General features: G+C 55.5%; 5 protein-coding genes across 5 annotated transcripts; all 5 read left to right on the top strand.

The window, feature by feature from the left end:
• The first annotated feature begins 3,074 nt into the window (after positions 1-3,074).
• On the top strand, positions 3,075-3,816 carry LOC114002350 (feather keratin B-4-like). Its single transcript, XM_027748269.2, has 2 exons — positions 3,075-3,218; positions 3,458-3,816. The coding sequence occupies exon 2, from the start codon at positions 3,478-3,480 to the stop codon at positions 3,814-3,816; it is 339 nt and encodes a 112-aa protein (XP_027604070.2). The 5' UTR covers positions 3,075-3,218; positions 3,458-3,477.
• A 3,154-nt stretch (positions 3,817-6,970) lies between these two features.
• On the top strand, positions 6,971-7,672 carry LOC113985474 (feather keratin B-4-like). Its single transcript, XM_027716284.2, has 2 exons — positions 6,971-7,074; positions 7,314-7,672. The coding sequence occupies exon 2, from the start codon at positions 7,334-7,336 to the stop codon at positions 7,670-7,672; it is 339 nt and encodes a 112-aa protein (XP_027572085.1). The 5' UTR covers positions 6,971-7,074; positions 7,314-7,333.
• A 3,118-nt stretch (positions 7,673-10,790) lies between these two features.
• Positions 10,791-11,573, top strand: LOC114002355 (feather keratin B-4-like). The gene is made up of 2 exons (XM_027748274.2): positions 10,791-10,930; positions 11,170-11,573. Exon 2 carries the CDS (start codon positions 11,190-11,192, stop codon positions 11,532-11,534), a length of 345 nt encoding a protein of 114 aa, XP_027604075.2. The 5' UTR covers positions 10,791-10,930; positions 11,170-11,189; the 3' UTR covers positions 11,535-11,573.
• Positions 11,574-15,752: 4,179 nt separating this feature from the next.
• Positions 15,753-17,139, top strand: LOC114002362 (feather keratin B-4-like). Its single transcript, XM_027748279.2, has 2 exons — positions 15,753-16,365; positions 16,608-17,139. Exon 2 carries the CDS (start codon positions 16,628-16,630, stop codon positions 16,970-16,972), a length of 345 nt encoding a protein of 114 aa, XP_027604080.2. The 5' UTR covers positions 15,753-16,365; positions 16,608-16,627; the 3' UTR covers positions 16,973-17,139.
• A 3,247-nt stretch (positions 17,140-20,386) lies between these two features.
• On the top strand, positions 20,387-21,219 carry LOC114002360 (feather keratin B-4-like). The gene is made up of 2 exons (XM_039390961.1): positions 20,387-20,526; positions 20,758-21,219. The coding sequence occupies exon 2, from the start codon at positions 20,778-20,780 to the stop codon at positions 21,114-21,116; it is 339 nt and encodes a 112-aa protein (XP_039246895.1). The 5' UTR covers positions 20,387-20,526; positions 20,758-20,777; the 3' UTR covers positions 21,117-21,219.
• The last annotated feature ends 494 nt before the right edge of the window (positions 21,220-21,713 follow it).

Raw genomic sequence — 21,713 nt, 5'->3', positions numbered from 1 at the left:
GTCCAGCTCCCTCCTCCTCTTCTCCCCTTCCTTCTCTCCAGTGCCCCTTCGGCTCTGGCCAGTCCCCTCTGCTGCAAACACCTTCTCACAAGCCACACACCATCGGCCTCTTCTGCTGGGCTGCTCCAAGCAAGAGGAGCAGCAAGATCTCATGGCTCTGGGCAAATCTTCTGCAAGGGAAGGACCTCAGCTGATGGTCGCCCTGCTTGCACCTCAGACCGGATCCCTTCACTGACTCCTCCTGCCTTTTTACTCTTTAGTCTCAATAAAGTTCTCCTGCATCACAGCCTCTGATGTCTCCTCTTCATTTTTTCTTCCCATGCTCTCACAAGCTTAAGGAGTACAACACCAGGGCTCAAGAGGTCATCAGGGTTGGTGGAAAAGGGTCACAAGACCTTTCTTAACAATTGTGCCACCAGCACTAACACACAGACTGGCACTGCATGGGGGGCCTTCCAAAAATGGGACAAACCTATCACCTGCTACACCAAAGGCTTCCACACAACAATGCTCTCCTGTACACCCCTCTGCCAAAGTCTCTCTATTTCAACACCCACTGCACAAACTCTCTTCCCCAGCAGGATTCTCGAACCCTTCAGCAAACAGAGTTACAAGATCATAGTTTGACAAAAACTCTGGAGAGCAAGTGCTTCACCCCTCTTCACAAGCAGAGCCAGAGAGAGCAGCATTTCCAGTGCCGTGGCCAGTTCAGTTTTAGATCTCTCAGGATGGAGACTCCACAACCTCTTCCACACTATGAACACCCTCAAACTGCCTTCTTTGCCCATGGAATTCCATTCATTCTCACTTGGGTTCATGGCCACCTCTTCTGCTACTGGGCAGGACTCTCAGGAGCCAGGCTCCCTTCCCTTCGTTCCTGCCATCACGGATTCATACACACCTAAGATGACCCAGGGCACATTTTTGACTCCTCACTAAGTGCTCCCAACTCTCTCACCCTCTCCACTTAGGAAAAGCTCCTGCAGCCCTTCAGAACCCCTGTGGCCCTACACTGCTCGAGACACTCAGTCCAGGATCCTTTGGTTCTCCACCATTACCACAAGGTCCATCTCTGCTGGGATGCTTTCTGTCTAATTGCTCCCCAACCACTGCTGCCACCAGGAAGAGTCCTCTGCAGGAACAGGACTTGGCCTTTCCGTGCTGAATTCCATTAGATTCCTCTCTGTGCAGTGCTGGAAAATCAGGTCCCTCCCTCAGCACTCCAGGTTTCACCCCACCTTTCCCCAGGGACTATTGCACACCCAGTCACACAACCCCCCTCTCTGGGGGGATCCCTGAGACCCCCGCACTCCCTGGCACCCCCAGCCCAGCCCTGCACTGGCCCAGATGCCTCTTGCCTGCCAGGCCCTGCAGCCCCAGCAACACCCAGACACACATCCCCTTCCTGCCTCCCCTCCTCTTCCTCCCCAACACCTCTGCTGCCCTGGGGGACAACCCTCAGCACACTCAGCTCCCCTGCATTTCGGCAGCTGCTGGCACTCAGCACAGCTCCTGGCAGGCTGCAACCAGCCCAACTCAGCCCCACTTAGCAAAGGCACTCAGGGAAGATGCAGGCAACTGCAAACCTGTCCCTCTATCCACAGCACCTGCAAAATTGGCCACAAGATCCTACAGGGTGCAACTGGAAGGCTTTGAAAGGACAATGCAACCCTCAGCAACAGTCAGGGGGGGCTCACTAAGGGAAAGTCTCTCCTGCCTCATTTCATATCCTTCTATGTTAATGCCCCTCCACTCAGGCATGAAGGGAATGTGGTGGATGCAGTTTGTTGGGCTTTTAGTCAGGTCGATGCTCCTGTCCCTCCCTGCACCCTCCTGGACAAGACAATTGTCCAGCTGTGCAGGAGCAGCACAGGCAGCAGTGGGGGAGGCCCTGGGGGATGACAGAGCTCCAAGGGGGACAGTGACTGGGGTTCCATCTGCCTGCTGACCCATCCCCAGCACTGGGCCCCAGGGCTTCAGGGCAGCGCCACTTCTCTCACACATTTTGATCCATGCTCTGCAAGCAGGACAAGTGGCCAGCAAGAGCCAAAGGCCATCGGGCAGCCACTGTCCCCTGCAAATTGCCCTCTCCTGAAGGCTCTTCTTTGCCCCTGGCAGTGGTGTCAGAATACAGGAATGGATGGAAACGGTGTAAGACCAAAGCTCCAGCCTGGAAGGTTCAGAACATCAGCTCTCCCAAAACAGCTCCTGAAGCAGATCCTGAAGCAGATCCTGAAGCAGATCTTGAACCAGCAGCTGCACTGCTGAGGCTTTCACGCTTCCCCGGGTCATACAGGAACACCCATACCATGGCAGAGGAGTAAAGAGGAGCCCACTGACCTTCTAATAGCAATTATTGGGTTTGTTTCAGAGCTGCAAGATAGCAAAACTTACAGGTTCAAAAAACCCTTATGATAAAAATACAGGATACGTAAATTAAGGTCATAGACCAGCCTGGGCAAAAAAACTATCCAGCCTGAGTTTGCTTTTTGGTCACTGGATTATTCATGAGCTGAAGAAACACAGTTTAAATGACAGAATATGCTGTTGGGCAATTTTGAAAGATCCAAATGGAACATAACAGTGGGTAGGAGCTCACCCTGACCAACCTTGAGTTTTCCAGATCATCCCTCTGCATCCTGTTCAAGACAGGGGGAGAATGAGCTCTCCTTCAGCCATCAGGAAGTGCTCCCAGGAACCATGACCTTTCCAGGCTACAGGAGACTGACCTCCCAGGAACAAAAAGCAGCTTCCTCAGCATTCCTGGGTGCAGTAAAATGATTTATTTACATCCAGTCGCATAGAAGAGAGTTCATTCTGCACAACAGAACCACAAACCACAGCAGACGAGTGTCATGAGGTAACCTGACTAATGACACCTCTGCCTCCAAAGCTTCACTCAGGTTTACAAACCTCCCTGAAATGCACTTCCCATGAAAATCCTCCCAATTACAGCTCAATCTCAAAAGTTGCCGCCGAGGTCAGATGGACACGGCCTCAAGGGCAGGACATGACATTGCAGAGGTGGGGACAGAAAACAGCGCCCAGCTCAGGACTGGCCAGGCTGGGCCAGGCAAGAGCTGCTGCCTGAGAAATGCCCCAAGGGCTGGGCCAAGGCTGTGCCGCCCCTGCGGGAGCAGCATAAAAGCCGGCCCAGCGCCTCTCTCCCTGCCACGCTTCTCCTCAAGCCTTCTCCTGCCTTCTCTGCCCACAACCAGGTGAGCCTCCAGCCCCTCACAACCCCCTCCTGCTCCTGACACACCGCCCCCCTGGCCCCTCTCGGCCAGCACGCTCGGACCCAGCCTCAGCAGCCCTCACGCCTCCCCACAGCCCCACACAAGCCTCCCCACTGACCAGCCCTCCTGCAACACCGCCCCGAGCACCCCCACCGCCCCCACCTGCCGAGCACCCCTCTCTGCTCTCACCTTCTCTCCCCTTCTCTTGCCTGCCCTCCCAGGGCCCCTCCACACCACACCCATGGCCTGCTACGACCTCTGCCGCCCCTGCGGACCCACCCCGCTGGCCAACAGCTGCAACGAGCCCTGTGTCAGGCAGTGCCAGGACTCCACCGTCCTCATCCAGCCCTCCCCCGTCCGCGTCACCTTCCCAGGGCCCATCATGACCTCCTTCCCCCAGAGCTCCTTCGTTGGATCCACCGCAGGGGCTGCCCTGGGCACGGAGCTCAACGTCCAGGGACAGCCCATCTCCGGCGGCTTTGGGGCCGGAGGCTACGGCCTGGGCTATGGCCGTGGCTTTGGCTACGGCCTGGGAGGCCTGGGCTGCTACGCCAACAGGGGCTGCTACGGCATCTGCTGAGGCCCCCAACAACTGCCCCAACACCAACTACCCACGACCTGGAAGTCAGTACAAGTAACAGGGATTCATCTCCGTGCCCAGGCTGTCCAATGGGCTCAGCACTTCCAGCTCCTGCTCTCAGGGCTCCAAGAAAGGAAGCAGCCAAGGGGCCAGCCTGCGCTGCCTGCAAACATGGCCCAGCTCCTCTTCTCCCCTTCCTTCTCTCCAGTGCCCCTTCAGCTCTGGCCAGTTCCCTCTGCTGCAAACGCCTTCTCACAAGCCACACACCATCAGGTACCTCCGCTGGGCTGCTCCCAGCAAGGGGAGCAGCAAGACCTTGGGACTCTGCAAAATCTCCTGCAAGGGAGGGACCTCATCTGATGGATGCCCTGCTTGCACCTCAGACCAGATCCCCTTCTCTGGCCGCTCCTTTCTTTTTACTCTTTAGTCTCAATAAAGTTCTCCTGCATCACAGCCTCTCATGACTCCCGGTTATTTGTTCTTCCACTGGTCTCACAACATCACTTGACACAAAGCCAGGGATCAACAGGCCCTGGGCAAGGTGGAACAGGGCCACACGACCAATTTAAACAAATGTGCCACAGACTGGCACAGGGTGGGGACCTTCCGGAACGTGGCTCAAACCCATCACCTGCTACACCAAAGGCTTCCACACAACACTGCTCTTACCTGTGCACACCACACCAAAGGCACTGTGGTCCAGCACACACTGCACAAACTCTCTTCCCCAGCAGGACTCTTCAGCCCTCCCAGTAAACCTCCTGGTTGGAAGGAACTCTGCACAGCAAGTGCTTCAACCCCCCTGCTCAAGCAGAGACAGACAGAGCAGCCCTTCCAGGACTTTGGTCAGTGCAGTTTTAGATCTGCCAGGACAGAGACCCCACCACCTCTTCCACTCTGTGAACACCCTCACACTGGAAAATCCTTGTCTTCCTTGTCAATGGAATCTCATCTGTTTCCCCTGTGCCCAAGGTCAGCCCTCCTGCCTAAGGGCATCCCTGACAAGAGCTGTGCTCATCCAGCTCTGGAGGGGCAGTGGAGGGGCAGGGACCGATCTCTTCACTCTCCTGACCAGGGACAGCACTCCAGGAAACAGCTGGAGCTGAGTCAGGGCAGGGTTAGGTTGGGTATCAGCAAAAAGATTTTCACCCAGAGGCTGCTTGAGCACTGGGACAGGCTCCCCAGGGCAGTGGGCACAGCACCAAGCCTGGCTGAGATCAAGAAGTGCTTGGAATATGTTCTCAGGCTCATGCTGGGAGTTTTGAGGTGTCCTGTGCAGGGCTGGGAATTGCACTCCATCATCCTCATGGGTCCCTTCCAATTCAGTAGATCCTATGATTCTGTGATCCACATGCAAAAGATCTCCAAGTCCAACCATTCCCCCAGCACGGCCAAAGCCACCACTTCACCCATGTCCCCAAGGGCCACATCTACACGGCTTTTACAGCCCTCCAGGGATGGGGACTCCACCACTGCCCTGGGCAGCCTGTGCCAAGAATTGACAACCCTTCCCATCAAGGGATTTTCCCACATAGGCAACTCCACCTCCCCTGGAGCAAGTTGAGCCTTTTCCTCTCCTCCCATGCCTTGGGAGCAGGGAGACAACACTGACACTCTCCTTGCTCTGAGCCCCATTCAGGGAACTCCAGAGAGCAACAGACAAACACGGTCTTAAGGGGAGGATGTGGAAGGGCAGAATTCCACAAAGGAATGTCTCCACCATGACAGAAGAGGAGAGAGGGGCACATTGGCCATGCACTAGGAATTAGAGTGGTTTTGCTCACAGGTCCAGGATGTTACAACTTTGGCTTATAAATTCTGAAACCTCATGGCTTGAATGTGGAACAAGGGAAGTGACATCCCAGAGCAGCCTGGGCAAAAAGGGATCAGACCCTGTTGGTGTGTTTATTGGATTCCTTGAGGAGGACAAGAAATACACTTGGAATGACAGATCACGTTGTCCTGTAAACCTGACAAATCTCAATGGAACATAAAACTGGAACAAGCACAACCTGACCAGCCTCCAGTTCTCCAGTTCCTCCCTCTTGGTCCTGTTCAAGTCAGGAGGGAAATGAGCTCTCCCTTACCATCAGGAAGCCTTTCCAGGCACTGTAACCTTTCCAGGCTATTGCAGAGTGACCCCCCAAACATCCTTCAGCTCCCTCAGCATTCCTGGGTGCACCACAATGACTGAGGGACATCCAGTCACACGCAAGAAGAGGCTCCACTCTTCCCAACACGCCCACAAACCACAGCACACCAGGGCTACAGGCTGACCACACCAATGGCACCCACCTGCCAAAGCTTTGCTCACATCTCCAGCCCTGCCTGACACGCACTTGGCAGGCAAATCCTCCCACACACAACACTCACCTCAAAGCTGCCGCCAAGGTCACATGGACACGGCCTCAAGGGCAGGACACACAGTCACAGAGGTGATTCCCCAAAGGAATGTCTGCACCAGGACACAAAAGGAGAGAGCAGCACACCAGCTCTCTGCCAGCAATTAGTGGCTTTTGCTGACAGCAACCCAAGGCTGAGACTGACAGGTTACAAGTTCTGGAACCTCATGGCTTCAATGTGGAAAAAGGGAATGGAAATCACAGAGTAGCCTGGGAAAAAAGGAATCGAGCCCTGTTGGGTCTTTGTTTATTGCATTTCTTAATCACGCCACAAAATACACTTTAAATGACAGAGGACATTGTTCTGTAAATATGAGAAATTCAAATTTAATATAACAATGGAAAAAGTTCAGCCTGAGAAGCCTCTGGGTTTCCAGACCCTCTCTTGTGATCCCATTCAAGAGACAAGGGCAGGAGCTCTCCTTCATCAATCAGGAAGGGCTCCCAGGAATTGTGACTTTTCCAAGGCATGGGAGGCTGTCCTCCCCAGGACATCAAATGGCTCCCTCAGCATTCCTGGGTGCGACACAATGACTGATGGACATCCAGACACACAGAACAAGAGGGGGCCCAGTCAGCACAAAGCACCCACAAACCACAGCACACGAGGACCAAAAAGTCACCTCACTGATGACATCACACCTCTCCTGAGCTCCGGTTGTTTATTCAGCTCTCCCTGACACACATCCAACAATCCAACCCTCCCAAATCCCAACTCCTCAAAGCTGCCGCCAGCTGACAGGGTTGGGCCAAGGCTGTGCCGCCCCTGCGGGAGCAGCATAAAAGCCGGCCCAGCGCCTCTCTCCCTGCCACGCTTCTCCTCAAGCCTTCTCCTGCCTTCTCTGCCCACAACCAGGTGAGCCTCCAGCCCCTCACAACCCCCTCCTGCTCCTGACACACCGCCCCCCTGGCCCCTCTCGGCCAGCACGCTCGGACCCAGCCTCAGCAGCCCTCACGCCTCCCCACAGCCCCACACCAGCCTCCCCACTGACCAGCCCTCCTGCAACACCGCCCCGAGCACCCCCACCGCCCCCACCTGCCGAGCACCCCTCTCTGCTCTCACCTTCTCTCCCCTTCTCTTGCCTGCCCTCCCAGGGCCCCTCCACACCACACCCATGGCCTGCTACGACCTCTGCCGCCCCTGCGGACCCACCCCGCTGGCCAACAGCTGCAACGAGCCCTGTGTCAGGCAGTGCCAGGACTCCACCGTCCTCATCCAGCCCTCCCCCGTCCGCGTCACCTTCCCAGGGCCCATCATGACCTCCTTCCCCCAGAGCTCCTTCGTTGGATCCACCGCAGGGGCTGCCCTGGGCACGGAGCTCAACGTCCAGGGACAGCCCATCTCCGGCGGCTTTGGGGCCGGAGGCTACGGCCTGGGCTATGGCCGTGGCTTTGGCTACGGCCTGGGAGGCCTGGGCTGCTACGCCAACAGGGGCTGCTACGGCATCTGCTGAGGGCCCAAACAACTGCCCCAACAACAACCACCCACGACCTGCAAGTCACCAAATGGAACAGGGATTCATCTCCGTGCCCAGGCTTTCCAATAGGCTCAGCACTTCCAGCTCCTGCTCTCGGGGCTCCAAGCAAGGAAGCAGCCAAGGGGCCAGCCCACTCTGCCTGCAAACATGGCCCAGCTCCCTCCTCCTCTTCTCCCCTTCCTTCTCTCCAGTGCCCCTTCTGCTCTGGCCAGTCCCCTCTGCTGCAAACACCTTCTCACAAGCCACACACCAGCGGCCTCTTCTGCTGGGCTGCTTCCAACAAGGGGAGCAGCAAGACCTCGGGACTCTGGAAAAGTCTCCTGCAAGAGAGGGACCTCATCTGATGGTCACCCTGCTTGCACCTCACACCAGATCCCTTCCCCTGACTGCTCCTGCTTTTTTACTCTTTAGTCTCAATAAAGTTCTCCTGCATCACAGCCTCAGATGACTCCTCCTTTTCTTTTGGAATTCCTTTGGTCTCACATCCTCACCCAGCACAATGTCAGGAACTGCAGGCCATTAGGGAGTTGAAGAAGAGTCACAAGACCTTTCTTAACAAGTACCCCACCAGCACTAACACACAGACTGGCACAGGCTGGGGGCCCTGCCAGAACGTGGCACAAACCCATCACCTGCTACACCAAAGGCTTCCACACAACAAGGCTCTCCTGCACACACCTCTGCCAAAGTCTCTCTGCGCCAGCACGCACTGCACAAACTCTCTTCCCCAACAGGACTCTTCAGCCCTCACAGTAAAAACAAGAGTTTCAAATACAACAGGTTTGACAGGAACCCTGCAGTGCATGTTGTTCAACTCTCCTGCTCAAGCAAGAGCAGTGAGAGGAGGTTTTCCAGGACCTTGGCCAGTTCAGTTTTAGATCTCCCACGACAGAGAACCCACTACCTCTTCCACTCTCAGGTCACACTCACACTGAAACAGTCTTCCCTTCTTTGCCCACGGAATTGTATCTGTTCTCCCTGTTACCAATGGCCCCTTGTCCTGCCCGTGTGCTCTGCTGACAAGACCTGGGCTCCCTCCACTTCAGTCCCTGCCAACAGGGATTTTCACACGTCAGTGAAGGTCTCTCTGTCCCTCCTTGTTTCCTGGCAGTCCCAGCTCTCTCAGCCTCTCCTCTATCAAAGATGCTCCAGCCCCTTCACTGTGGGTGGCCCTGCCCTGGTCTGGATTCACTAAGTCCATGAGCTTCTCCTTCCACTGTGCAGCCCAGACCTGCATAGGATGTCCCATATGGGACCCCAATAAAATTCCAGAGAGGAAGGGCCACCTCTCTTCACTTCAGGGCAACGTATTTCTGAAATCCATCTTGGGCACTGCTGTGCTATTTCCAGTCAAGGGTCATTGAGACCTTGTGGCCCTTGGATTCTCCACCAGCACCACAGGTCATGCCCAGCAAAGCTGCTTTCCAGCCTCCCAAACCCCAGTGTGACCTGGGGCCCAGGGCCGTTCCTGCCCAGTTGCAGAACTTCACATTTCCCCCTCTGGAACTTCAGGAGATTCCTTTAACCTTCAATCTCCCACGTCTTCAGGTCCCTCTGACTGGTGGCACAACCAGTCAGTGCCTCAGTCATTCCCCTGGACTTTACATCATCTGCCAACTTGCTGCGGGGGCAACAGTCCCCCTGCCCATGTCATGGCTGAGCATGTTGAACAGTGTTGGTCCCATGGATCCAGCCCTTTTCCTGCTCCCCTGGAGACTTGACTCCTTCTGCACTTCAGGTCACTGATCACAGGTCTCTGGCCCAGCCCTTCAGACACTCAGCACTCCACCTCACTGTCCACTACCACAACCTGGACATTCCTGGGTAGTCCAGTATCATGCACTGGGAGACAGTGCCAAAGACTTTACTAAAAGCTTGGGGTAAACACCAGCCATGGCTCTCTCACCATCTAAGATTTTCTTCTCTCTAGATAACACAGAGCTCTTTAATACATCATTTCCCCTTCCAAAATCAATGCTAATTTCTCATCATCAGCTTCTGCTTCTCCACAGCCTTGGCAGTGCTTTCCAGGAGACAAAAACTATCCAACGATCACCCACAGGAACAAAGAGCCTGGTAAGCTGGGAGCAAGGTGGGGAGGGAGAAACTGCACTGGAAAGGGCAGGTCTTCATGCTCATGCCCAGCACAGCTGCACAGCCCAGACCAGCCTGACAGGGCTCACAGGGAATGGAGGCCTGCTTGACAACACACCCACAATCTACAGCACACCAGGGACATGGGGGGACTTCACTAATCACACCTCACCTTTACAAAGCTTCGCTCACATCTTCAGCCCTCCCTGACACGCACCATCAACTCCAGACTTTGGCCTCTAATACTCACAATTCAAAGCTGCTCCCAAGGTCAGATGGACACGGTCTCAAGGGCAGGACATGGAATCACAGAATTCCAGAAACGAATGCCTGCACTGTGACAGAGGACGAGGGAGGAGCCACTGACCATCCCCTACTAATTATAATTTTTGTGTCGTAGGTAGAGGATGTTACAACTTACAGGTTATACCTTGTGAAACCTCATGGCTTAAATGTGGAATAAAGGAACTGGCGTCACAGACCAGTCTGGGCAAGAACAGATCAAGCCTTGTTGGGGGTTTGTTTATTGCCTCTCTTCAGAAGGTCAAGAAATAAAGTTTAAATGACCAAGTACCTTGGGATGAATATTACAAAAATCCAAGTAGACCATAGGAACGGAACCAGACCAGCCTGAATTCAGCCTGAACAGCCTCAAGTTTTCCAGGTCCTCTCTCGTGATCTCAATCACGATTCCAGGGGATGAGCTCTCTTTCACCCCTCAAGAATTGCTCCAAAGGACTATGACCTTTCCAAGCTGATAGAGAGTGACCTCCCCAGGACATCAAATGGCTCCCTCAGCATTCCTGGGTACAACACAATGACTGATGGACATCCAGTCACACAGAACAAGAGGATCCACAATCCACAACACATCCCCAAACCACAGCACACGAGGGCCACAAAATCACCTCACTGATGACATCACACCTCTCCTGGGCTTGGTTATTTCCTCAGCCCACTCTGACACACATCCAAGAATCCAACCCTCCCAAATCCCAACTCCTCAAAGCTGCCGCCAGCTGACAGGGCTGGGCCAAGGCTGTGCCGCCCCTGCGGGAGCAGCATAAAAGCCGGCCCAGCGCCTCTCTCCCTGCCACGCTTCTCCTCAAGCCTTCTCCTGCCTTCTCTGCCCACAACCAGGTGAGCCTCCAGCCCCTCACAACCCCCTCCTGCTCCTGACACCCCGCCCCCCTGGCCCCTCTCGGCCAGCACGCTCGGACCCAGCCTCAGCAGCCCTCACGCCTCCCCACAGCCCCACACCAGCCTCCCCACTGACCAGCCCTCCTGCAACACCGCCCCGAGCACCCCCCCCGCCCCCACCTGCCGAGCACCCCTCTCTGCTCTCACCTTCTCTCCCCTTCTCTTGCCTGCCCTCCCAGGGCCCCTCCACACCACACCCATGGCCTGCTACGACCTCTGCCGCCCCTGCGGACCCACCCCGCTGGCCAACAGCTGCAACGAGCCCTGTGTCAGGCAGTGCCAGGACTCCACCGTCCTCATCCAGCCCTCCCCCGTCCGCGTCCCCTTCCCAGGGCCCATCATGACCTCCTTCCCCCAGAGCTCCTTCGTTGGATCCACCGCAGGGGCTGCCCTGGGCACGGAGCTCAACGTCCAGGGACAGCCCATCTCCGGCGGCTTTGGGGCCGGAGGCTACGGCCTGGGCTATGGCCGTGGCTTTGGCTACGGCCTGGCAGGCCTGGGCTGCTCTGGCCTGGCAGGCCTGGGCTGCTCTGGCACCTGCTGAGGGTCCTTGACACCACAGCTGACACCCCCTGCTCCTGCCCTTCTCACTCTTGCACCAATATCTCCTGCAAGCAAAGCACCTCGGCTGATGGTCGCCCTACTTGCACCTCACACCTCGTCCATCCCACTCCCTGCTCCTGTCTCTTCACTCCTTTGACTCAATAAAATTCTCCTGCATCAAAGTCTCTCAGGCCTCCTCTTTTTTCAGTCCAGTGGTTTTACATCCTTATTCAGCACAAGGCCAGGGCTCTACAGCCAGTGAGAATCTGGAAAAAGGCCACAACACCTTTCTTAGCAAATCTGTCACCAGCACCAACACAGACGGGCAACGGAACAGGGGTGGAGGGGCCCTGCCACAACATGGCACAAACCCATCACCAGCCACACCAAAGGCTTCCACACAACAAGGCTCTCCTGCACACTCCTCTGCCAAAGTCTCTCTACTCCAGCACACACTGCACAAACTCTCTTCCCCACCACGACTCTTCAACCTGCCCAGCACAGACACAACATCAGCCACTGGGTCAGGATGCAGTGCAAGTGCTTCAACCCTCCTGCTCAAACCAACCCCGCAAGAGCAGCTTGGCCAGGACCATGGCCAGTTCAGCGTTACAGCTCCAGGCACACAGACTCCACCTCCTCTGCCACTCTCTCACCTCCCTCACACACAACAAGGCTTGTCTTCTTTCTCCATGCAATTCCATCGGTTTCCCTTGTGTCCAGGGCCCCTTGTCCTGCCCGTCTGTTCTGCTGACAAGAGCTGGGCTCCCTCCACTTCAGTCCCTGCCAGCAGGGATTCACACACACTCAGGACACTCCCCTGGCCAGCCCTGTCTCCTGCCAGTCCCAGCTCTCTCAGCCTCTCCTCTATCCAACATCCTCCGGCCTCTTCAGAATCTTGATGCTCCTGCTCTGCATTCCCCAAGTCCATCAGCTTCTTCCACTGGGGAGCCCAGCACTGCCCACAGACCTCACATGGCACATCACCAGTGCTGAGGAGGCAGCAAGAGTCACCTCCCACTGCTTGATCACACCTTGCCCAATCCTCACCTGCAGACTCCTTTTCCCACACTGGTTCATGGCCACCTCTTGGGCCATTTGTTCTCCACCAGGAACACAAAATCAGGTCGTAATAAGAGATTAATTCTATGAAAACAGTTGATCCAGTTGATCTCCAGCCTTTCCTCCTCCCTGGGCTGACCCCTCCCCACAAACGGGACTTGGCCCCTGCCCTTGCTCAACTCCAGGACGTGGCCATGGCCATGACTGCTCATGTTTTCAGGCTTGGCCCAGTGGTTGCAGCTCCTGGGCTACAGCACTGCACACTTGTTCCCATCTGCACTTTGGCACACTCAGCCCAAGGCTCTGGGCCCAGCCCTGCACACACTTCTCACCCCACCACACTGGGCACTGACACAGCCCGGCCTTGTTTGCACTCTCTGGCATCATGTAGTGCTTGTGTCCAACAACCCTGGACACCTCCAAATCCTCTTGCTGCCTCTCAGGCAGAAAAGATGCCCAGAGCAGGGACCTCGCTCCCTGCCACTCAGCCCAGGACAGGGCCCAAAAGGCCCCAGCTATCAAAACCTTAAAAGCAGGAGGGGCACCAAAACCCCCAGAGAGCACAGGCAGCAGGAAAAGTCAGGTCCAGTGTCAGGCTTAGCCAGGTGCAAGCAAAGGGGAGAGGAATGGAAGGGGAGGGAAGGGGCAACACGTGTGAAACTCCAGAGCAGCCTGACAGGGCTGGGATGCTTTGGGGCCCCTCCTCACAACACACCCCCAAACCACAGCACACCAGGGACACGGGGGCACCTCACTCATCACACCCCACCTCTCCAAAGCTTTGCTCACATCTTCAGCCCTCCCTGACACGGCACCATCAACTCAAGACTTTGCCCTCTAGTACTCACAATTCAAACCTGCTGCCAAGGTCAGATGGACACGGTCTCGAGGGCAGGACATGCAATCACAGAATTCCACAAAGCAATGTCCACAACATGACACAAGAGGAGAGAGGAGCCCACTGAACAATCACTAGTAGTTATAATTTTTTATTCTCAGGTACAGGATGTTACAACTTACAGGTCCAACGTTAGGAAACCTCCTGGCTTCAATGCGGAAGAAGGGAATTGGCATCACAGACCAGCCAGGGCAAAAAGAGATGGAGCCCCTTTGGGTCTTTGTTTATTGTATTTCTTCAGGAGCTCAAGAAATAAAGTTTAAATGACCAAGTACCTTCTGATGAAAATTTCAGAAGTGCAAATGGACCATAGGAATGGAACCAGACCAGCCTGAATTCAGGCTGAACAGCCTCAAGGTTTCCAGGTCCTCTCTCTTGATCTCAATCACGATTCCAGGGGATAAGCTCTCTTTCATCCCTCAAGAATTGCTCCTAAGGACTATGACCTTTCCAAGTTGATGGAGAGTGACCTCCCCAGGACATCAAATGGCTCCCTCAGCATTCCTGGGTGCGACACAATGACTGATGGACATCCAGTCACACCAAAGAAGAGGGGGTCCAGTCAGCACAAAGCACCCACAAACCACAGCACACGAGAACCACAAAATCACCTCACTGATGACTTCAAACATCTCCTGGGCTCTCATTCTTTATTCAGCCCTCCCTGACACACATCCAACCATCCAACCCTCCCAAATCCCAACTCATCAAAGCTGCCGCCAAGGTCAGACAGACACGGCCTCAAGGGCAGGACATGGAATCCCAGAACTCCACAAACCCACAGCACGGGAGTGACATCAGGTGACCTCACAGAGGACACCCCACCTCTCCTGGGCAGTGTCTGCACCTGCCAAGTGCCCCCACAAGCACATTCCAGGCACAACCTCCCAAATACCAACTCTCCCTTCAAAGCTGCTGCCACAAGGACACGTCTGCAAGAGGAGCACACAGAAAGGGAGCACTGTGGAAAGGAAAACACACCCCACCTCACCCACTCAGCCCACAGCACACGAGGGCCATAAAATCACCTCACTGATGACATCACACCTCTCCTGGGCTCGGCTTGTTTCTTCAGTCCTCCCTGAAAAACATCCAACAATCCAACCCTCCCCAAAACCAACTCCTCAAAGCTGCCCCCAAGGTCAGATGGACGCGGCCTCAAGGGCAGGACATGGAATCCCAGAATTCCACAAAGGAACATCTGCAAAATGACAGAAGAGGAGAGCAGAGCACACTGACCATCCATTAGTAATTATAGTTTTTGCTCACAGCTGCAGGATGTTACAACTGACGGGTTATACGTTATGAAACCTCCTGGCTTGAATGCGGAAGAAGGGAAGGGAAATGCCAGACCAGCCTGGGCAAAAAGGGATCGAGCACAATTTGGTCTTTATTTACTGCATTTCTTCAGAAGGTCAAGAAATAAAGTTTAAATGACCAAGTACCTTGTGATGAAAATTTCAGAAATCCAAATGGACCATAGGAATGGAACCGGACCAGCCTGAATTCAGCCTGAACAGCCTCAAGGTTTCCAGGTCCTCTCTCTTGATCTCAATCACAATTGCAGGGGATGAGCTCTCTTTCATCCCTCAAGAATTGCTCCAAAGGACTATGACCTTTCCCAGCTGACAGAGAGTGACCTCCCCAGGACATCAAATGGTTCCCTCAGCATTCCTGGGTGCGACACAATGACTGATGGACATCCAGTCACACAGAACAAGAGGGGGCCCAGTCAGCACAAAGCACCCACAAACCACAGCACACGAGGACCAAAAATCACCTCACTGATGACATCAAACCTCTACGGGTCTCTGGTCGTTTATTCAGTCCTCCCTGACACTCATCCAATAATCCAACCCTCCCAAATCCCAACTCCTCAAAGCTGCCACCAAGGTCAGACAGACACGGCCCCAAGGGCAGGACATGGAATCCCAGAACTCCACAGAACCACAGCACGGGAGTGACATCAGGTGACCTCACAGAGGACACCCCACCTCTCCTGGGCAGTGTCTGCACCTGCCAAGTGCCCCCACAAGCACATTCCAGGCACAACCTCCCAAATACCAACTCTCCCTTCAAAGTTGCTGCCACAAGGACACGTCTGCAAGAGGAGCACACGGAAAGGGAGAACTGTGGAAAGGAAAACACACCCCACCTCACCCACTCAGTGGCTCACCTTGGCCTACAAGGAGCTCACCTTGCTCAAGCAGCACCTCCCTTTCACAAACCCATCATGGCTGGGCCAGATCCCCTCCTTGTCCTGTGGGATGTGCCGTGGGATGGCACTCAAGGTGACCTGCTCCACAACCTTCCCCAGCACTCAGGTCAGACTGAAAGGCCTGTAGTTCCCCACATCCTCTTTCCAGCCTTCTTTAGATGCGTCACTGGGGAGCACAAGCCCTGTGAGCCCGGGGTGTAAACGAGCCCATCCCAGAGCAAAGCCAGTGAGAAAGGCCCGACCTAAGGACAGGCTGAGCCAGCTGGGAGAAAGGTGGGCAAGGAGCAAAAGCAATGGAAGGGGCAGCTCCTCACCAAGAGCACACCTCCAAAGCCAAAGCAAGCTGGCAGGGTTGTGAGGGAATGGGGCCCCTCCTGACAACACACCCACAAACCACAGCACACGAGTAACAGGGGGTGACCTCACTGCTGACACTCCAGTTTTTCAGTGCCTTGGTCATGTCTCCAAAATGCCACAACACTCAAATTCCATGGAAATGCTCCCAAATCCCAACTCCTCAAAGCTGCCGCCAGCTGACAGGGCTGGGCCAAGGCTGTGCCGCCCCTGCGGGAGCAGCATAAAAGCCGGCCCAGCGCCTCTCTCCCTGCCACGCTTCTCCTCAAGCCTTCTCCTGCCTTCTCTGCCCACAACCAGGTGAGCCTCCAGCCCCTCACAACCCCCTCCTGCTCCTGACACACCGCCCCCCTGGCCCCTCTCGGCCAGCACGCTCGGACCCAGCCTCAGCAAAGCCCGCACGGACTCCCCACTAGACCCACACCAGCCTCCCCACTGACCAGCCCTCCTGCAACACCGCCCCGAGCACCCCCACCGCCCCCACCTGCCGAGCACCCCTCTCGCTCTCACCTTCTCTCACCTTCTCTTGCCTGCCCTCCCAGGGCCCCTCCACACCACACCCATGGCCTGCTACGACCTCTGCCGCCCCTGCGGACCCACCCCGCTGGCCAACAGCTGCAACGAGCCCTGTGTCAGGCAGTGCCAGGACTCCACCGTCCTCATCCAGCCCTCCCCCGTCCGCGTCACCTTCCCAGGGCCCATCATGACCTCCTTCCCCCAGAGCTCCTTCGTTGGATCCACCGCAGGGGCTGCCCTGGGCACGGAGCTCAACGTCCAGGGACAGCCCATCTCCGGCGGCTTTGGCTACGGAGGCTACGGCCTGGGCTATGGCCGTGGCTTTGGCTACGGCCTGGGAGGCCTGGGCTGCTCTGGCCTGGCAGGCCTGGGCTGCTCCGGCACCTGCTGACCGTCCTTGCCATCACAGCTGACACCCCCTGCACCTGCCCTTCTCACTCTTGCACCAATATCTCCTGCAAGCAAAGCACCTCGGCTGATGGTCGCCCTACTTGCACCTCACACCTCGCCCATCCCACTCCCTGCTCCTGTCTCTTCACTCCTTTGACTCAATAAAATTCTCCTGCATCAAAGTCTCTCAGGCCTCCTCTTTTTTCATTCCAGTGGTTTTACATCCTCACTCGGCACAAGGCCAGGGCTCTACAGCCAGTGAGAATCTGGAAAAAGGCCACAACACCTTTCTTAGCAAATCTGTCACCAGCACGAACACAGACGGGCAACGGAACAGGGGTGGAGGGGCCCTGCCACAACATGGCACAAACCCATCACCTGCTACACCAAAGGCTTCCACACAACAAGGCTCTCCTGCACACGCCTCTGCCAAAGTCTCTCTGTGCCAGCACACACGGCACAAACTCTCTTCCCCACCACGACTCTTCAACCTGCCCAGACACAACATCAGCCACTGGGCCAGGATGCAGTGCAAGTGCTTCAACCCTCCTGCTCAAACCAACCCCGCAAGAGCAGCTTGGCCAGGACCATGGCCAGTTCAGCGTTACAGCTCCAGGCACACAGACTCCACCTCCTCTGCCACTCTCTCACCTCCCTCACACACAACAAGGCTTGTCTTCTTATCCATGCAATTCCATCGGTTTCCCTTGTGTCCAGGGCCCCTTGTCCTGCCCGTGTGTTCTGCTGACAAGAGCTGGGCTCCCTCCACTTCAGTCCCTGCCAGCAGGGATTCACACACACTCAGGACACTCCCCTGGCCAGCCCTGTCTCCTCCTGCCAGTCCCAGCTCTCTCAGCCTCTCCTCTATCCAACATCCTCCGGCCTCTTTAGAATCTTGATGCTCCTCAACTGCTCTGCATTCCCCAAGTCCATCAGCTTCTTCCACTGGGGAGCCCAGCACTGCCCACAGACCTCACATGGCACATCACCAGTGCTGAGGAGGCAGCAAGAGTCACCTCCCACTGCTTGATCACACCTTGCCCAATCCTCACCTGCAGACTCCTTTTCCCACACTGGTTCATGGCCACCTCTTGGGCCATTTGTTCTCCACCAGGAACACAAAATCTGGTCCCAGTAACAGATTAATTCTATGAAAACAGTTGATCCAGTTGATCTCCAGCCTTTCCTCCTCCCTGGGCTGACCCCTCCCCACAAACAGGACTTGGCCCCTGCCCTTGCTCAACTCCAGGACGTGGCCATGGCCATCACCACTCATCTTTGCAGTCTTGGCCCAATGGATGCAGCTGCTGGGCTACAGCACTGCACACTTGTTCCCATCTGCACTTTGGCACACTCAGCCCAAGGCTCTGGGCCCAGCCCTGCACACACTTCTCACCCCACCACACTGGGCACTGACACAGCCCGGCCTTGTTTGCACTCTCTGGCATCACACAGTGCTTGTGTCCAACAACCCTGGACACCTCCAAATCCTCTTGCTGCCCCTCAGGCAGAAAAGAAGCCCAGAGCAGGGACCTCGCTCCCTGCCACTCAGCCCAGGACAGGGCCCAAAAGGCCCCAGCTATCAAAACCTTAAAAGCAGGAGGGGCACCAAAACCCCCAGAGAGCACAGTCAGCAGGAAAAGTCAGGTCCAGTGTCAGGCTTAGCCAGGTGGAAGCAAAGGGGAGAGGAATGGAAGGTGAGGGAAGGGGCAACACGTGTGAAACTCCAGAGCAGCCTGACAGGGCTGGGATGCTTTGGGGCCCCTCCTCACAACACACCCCCAAACCACAGCACACCAGGGACACGGAGGCACCTCACTCATCACACCCCACCTCTCCAAAGCTTTGCTCACATCTTCAGCCCTCCCTGACACGCACCATCAACTCCAGACTTTGCCCTCTAATACTCACAGTTCAAAGCTGCTGCCAAGGTCAGATGGACACGGCCTCAAAAACAGAGCATGGAATCGTGGAATTCCACAAAGGAATGCCTTTCTTTGGACAGCAGAGGAGAGAGAAGCATGCCAACTTTCCTCTAGTAAATAGAGTTATTTGCTGACAGGTCCAGGATGTTACCACCTACTAGTTTTCTTACAACTTATAACTTAGGAAACCTCATGGCTTGAATGCAGAAGGAGGGAATTGATGCCACAGACCAGGCTGGGCAAAAAGGGATTGAGCCTTATTGGGTGTTTGTTTATTGGATTTCTTCAGGAGGTCAAGAAATACACTTTACATGACAGCACACATTGTCCTGTAAACTTGAGAAATCCAAAAGGACCATACCAATGGGAAAAGTTCAGCCTGAGCAGCCTCTCGTTTTCCAGATCCTCTCCCTTGATCGCATTCAATATATGAGGGCAGGAGCTCTCCTTCATCCATCAGGAAGGGCTCCCAGGCACTGTGACCTTTCCAAGGCATTGGAGACTGTCCTCCCCAGGACATCAAATGGCTCCCTCAGCATTCCTGGGTGCAACACAAGGACTGAGGGACATCCAATAGTACATAAGAAGAGGATCCACAATTCTCAACACATCCAGAAACCACAGTACATGAAGGCCATAAAATCACCTCACTAATGACATCACACCTCTCCTCTGATCTTGTTTCTTCAGCCCTCCCTGACACTCATCCAAAAAAAGAACCCTCCCCAAAACCAGCTCCTCAAAGCTGCCGCCAAGGTCAGATGGACGCGGCCTCAAGGGCAGGACATGGAATCCCAGAATTCCACAAAGGAACATCTGCAAAATGACAGAAGAGGAGAGCAGAGCCCACTGACCATCCACTCGTAATTATAGTTTTTGCTCACAGGTACAGGATGTTACAACTGACGGGTTATACGTTATGAAACCTCCTGGCTTGAATGTGGAAAAAGGGAATGGAAATCCCAGACCAGCCTGGGCAAAAAGGGATCAAACCCCGTTGGGTGTTTGTTTATTGCATTTCTTCAGGAGGTCAAAAAATAAAGTTTAAATGACCAACTACCTTGTCATGAAAATTTAAGAAACCCAAATGGACCATAGGAATGGAACCTGACCAGTCTGAATTCAGGCTGAACAGCCTCTGGTTTTCCAGGTCCTCTCTCTTGATCACAATCACAATTCCAGGGGAAGAGTTCCCTTTTCATCCCTCAAGAATTGCTCCAAAGGACTAGGACCTTTCCAAGCTGATAGAGAGTGGCCTCCCCAGGACATCAAATGGCTCCCTCAGCATTCCTGGGTACAACACAATGACTGATGGACATCCAGTCACACAGAACAAGAGGGGGCCCAGTCAGCACAAAGCACCCACAAACCACAGCACACGAGAACCACAAAATCACCTCAATGAAGACATCAAACCTCTCCTGGGCTTTAATTCTTTCTTCAGTCCTCCCTGACACACATCCAACAGGCCACTCCTCCTAAATCCCAACTCCTCAAAGCTGCCGCCAGCTGACAGGGCTGGGCCAAGGCTGTGCCGCCCCTGCGGGAGCAGCATAAAAGCCGGCCCAGCGCCTCTCTCCCTGCCACGCTTCTCCTCAAGCCTTCTCCTGCCTTCTCTGCCCACAACCAGGTGAGCCCTCACAACCCCCTCCTGCTCCTGACACACCGCCCCCCTGGCCCCTCTCGGCCAGCACGCTCGGACCCAGCCTCAGCAGCCCTCACGCCTCCCCACAGCCCCACACCAGCCTCCCCACTGACCAGCCCTCCTGCAACACCGCCCCGAGCACCCCCCCCGCCCCCACCTGCCGAGCACCCCTCTCTGCTCTCACCTTCTCTCCCCTTCTCTTGCCTGCCCTCCCAGGGCCCCTCCACACCACACCCATGGCCTGCTACGACCTCTGCCGCCCCTGCGGACCCACCCCGCTGGCCAACAGCTGCAACGAGCCCTGTGTCAGGCAGTGCCAGGACTCCACCGTCCTCATCCAGCCCTCCCCCGTCCGCGTCACCTTCCCAGGGCCCATCATGACCTCCTTCCCCCAGAGCTCCTTCGTTGGATCCACCGCAGGGGCTGCCCTGGGCACGGAGCTCAACGTCCAGGGCCAGCCCATCTCCGGCGGCTTTGGGGCCGGAGGCTACGGCCTGGGCTATGGCCGTGGCTTTGGCTACGGCCTGGCAGGCCTGGGCTGCTACGCCAACAGGGGCTGCTACGGCATCTGCTGAGGCCCCAAACAACTGCCCCAACAACAACCATCCAGGACCTGCAAGTCAGCACATGGAACAGGGATTCATCTCCACCCCAAGGCTCTCCAATGGGCTCAGCACTTCCAGCTCCTTCTCTCGGGGCTCCAAGCAAGGGGCCAGCCTGCGCTGCCTGCAAACATGGTCCAACTCCTTCCTTCTTTTCCCCCCCTTCCTTCTCTCCAGCGCCCATTCGGCTCTGACCAGTCCCCTCTGCTGCAAACACCTTCTCACAAGCCACACACCATTGGTTACCTCCTCTCGGCTGCTCCCACCAAGGGGAGCAGCAAGATCTCATGACTCTGGACAAATCTCCTACAAGGGAAGGACCTCGGCTGATGGTCACCCTGCTTGCACCTCAGACCGGATCCCTTCCCCTGACTGCTCTTTCTTTTTACTCTTTAGTCTCAATAAAGTTCTCCTGCATCACAGCCTCTCATGTCTTAATTTTTTCTTCCCATGCTCTTACACTCTTAAGGAGTACAATGCCAAGGCTCATGAGGCCATTGGGGTGGGTGGAAAAGGGTCACAAGACCTTTCTTAACAGTTGTGCCACCACCACTAACACACAGACTGGCA

This window comes from Pipra filicauda, unplaced genomic scaffold (genome assembly GCF_003945595.2).
Source record: "Pipra filicauda isolate LSUMZ 115617 unplaced genomic scaffold, ASM394559v2 scaffold891_size57993_pilon, whole genome shotgun sequence".
Lineage (NCBI taxonomy): Eukaryota > Metazoa > Chordata > Aves > Passeriformes > Pipridae > Pipra > Pipra filicauda.
Note: the sequence above shows the minus strand (reverse complement) of the source record. Positions and strands in the feature narration are given on the sequence as shown.